Here is a 1,948-nt window from a genome sequence, read left to right on the forward strand (position 1 = left end):
CTCCATCTTGAAGTGTCATGGGGATGAGCCTACGGCCTGCCTTATATTCACTAACCTGTCTCTCAGCCCTTTCCTGTTACTGATCCTTGTTTTTGGAATCTACTGCAGTGTCATTAATCATCTGAAATGAACCCTACCAGATAATTTTGTGCACCTGCTTTATGTTCGTTGAGATCTTAATCTTTGACCAAATGTCACACTTTTTGCTGGGCTTCCATGAACTGCAGAAACAGGCAAGTACAACCCAATTTACCCTGGCTCTCTTACCTGATTTCTTTCCTTTCCAGCAGAGCTGTGCATCCAGTGATGTGTTGCATGCTTTGTCTTGTCTTCTTCACTCTTAGGGATGCTTGTGTCTCAGCGTTGCTCACACACTGCTGAAACAGAGCCTGGAACATGATGATTCAACATCCTATGCTCAAGGACGTCATGGAATCTCACTGTAGCTGCAGCAGGCACAGCCTCATGAGGAAGTGAGCATAAGCAGGGAGGAATTCTACACCAGAGAACAGAGGCATTCTGGGGGCATTCAGACTGACATGAAGAACACACATCATGGTTCTGGCAGTGTGTAACTAGTGCTCACATCTACGCATTTTTTCACATTTTGGCAGTCACATTGCTGACATGGAAGCAGGGAACCACACATGGGTTGTGGAATTCCTTCTCCTGGGCCTTTCCGAAGATCCAGCACTGCAGCCTCTCATCTTCATGGTATTTCTCTCCATGTACCTGGTCACTGTCAGTGGGAACCTACTCATTGTCCTGGCCATCCTCACAGACCCCCACCTGCACACGCCCATGTACTTCTTCCTCGCCAACCTGTCCATGGTGGATGTCTGCTTCACCTCCACCACTGTCCCCAAGATGCTGGTCAACATCCAGACACACATCAGAGCCATCAGCTATGCAGGCTGCATCACACAGATGTTCTCCTTTTTATTCTTTGTAGCGCTGGACAACTTTCTTCTCACCGTGATGGCCTATGACCGGTTTGTGGCCATCTGTCATCCTCTGCACTACACGGTTATCATGAACCCCCATCTCTGTGTGCAGCTGGTTCTGGTGTGCTGGACCATCAGTGTCCTGCCTGCACTATCAAACAGCTTATTGGTGCTGAGGCTGAGCTTCTGCACACACATGGAAATCCCTCACTTCTTCTGTGAGTTGAATCAGGTGGTCCACAGAGCCTGTTCTGACACCTTTCTCAATGACCTCATTATACAATTTGCAACTGTGTTGCTGGGAGGAGGTCCCCTGGTTGGGATCCTGTACTCTTACTCTAAGATCACCTCCTCCATCCGTGCCATCTCATCAGCTCAGGGAAAGCACAAAGCCTTTTCCACCTGTGCCTCTCACCTCGCTGTTGTTTGCTTGTTTTATGGCACAGGACTGGGTGTGTACCTCAGTTCAGCTGCTATACAAAACTCACACTCAACTGCAGCAGCCTCGGTGATGTACACCGTGGTCACCCCCATGCTGAACCCCTTCATCTACAGCCTGAGGAATAATGATATCCACAGGGCTGTGAAAATACATCTGAGGGAAATCTTCCGATGGCCATTTATAACTCATATCCACAAATCAGGTCTTTAAAACTCAGAAGTGCCAAGTGGAACGCCACCCCCCCCCCACCCACTTACCCTTCGGCTCATTTTCTGAAGTCTTGGCCTTGTTGTACAATTTGTATTTTGCTGCTTCCTTTCTGAGGTTTTCAGTTCTCTTGGAGTTCCACACATCTCTTCCTTGTTCGTTTTTCACTTTCCCAAAATCTTTTTGAGTTTAAAATTAAACCACCTTGACTTCCTTTCTGAGTCATAAAGTGATGTGGTATATTACTCTTGTAGTAACGGACAACATTCACACCCAAGGCGGTTTCTGTGAGTCTTTGGCATGATGATAATTCTGTGTGTTCCTGGAATAAATCAATTGGAGATACGCTTATGCA

General features: G+C 47.2%; 1 protein-coding gene across 1 annotated transcript; it reads left to right on the forward strand.

Moving 5' to 3' along the window:
- Nucleotides 1-726: 726 nt before the first annotated feature.
- On the forward strand, nucleotides 727-1,596 carry LOC121162865 (olfactory receptor 7A10-like). The gene is made up of 2 exons (XM_040990100.1): nucleotides 727-1,075; nucleotides 1,361-1,596. Exons 1-2 carry the CDS (start codon nucleotides 727-729, stop codon nucleotides 1,594-1,596), a joined length of 585 nt encoding a protein of 194 aa, XP_040846034.1.
- Nucleotides 1,597-1,948: the final 352 nt, after the last annotated feature.

This window comes from Ochotona curzoniae, unplaced genomic scaffold (genome assembly GCF_017591425.1).
Source record: "Ochotona curzoniae isolate NIBS_2020 unplaced genomic scaffold, NIBS_Ocur_1.0 contig_584, whole genome shotgun sequence".
NCBI classification, from domain to species: Eukaryota; Metazoa; Chordata; class Mammalia; order Lagomorpha; family Ochotonidae; genus Ochotona; species Ochotona curzoniae.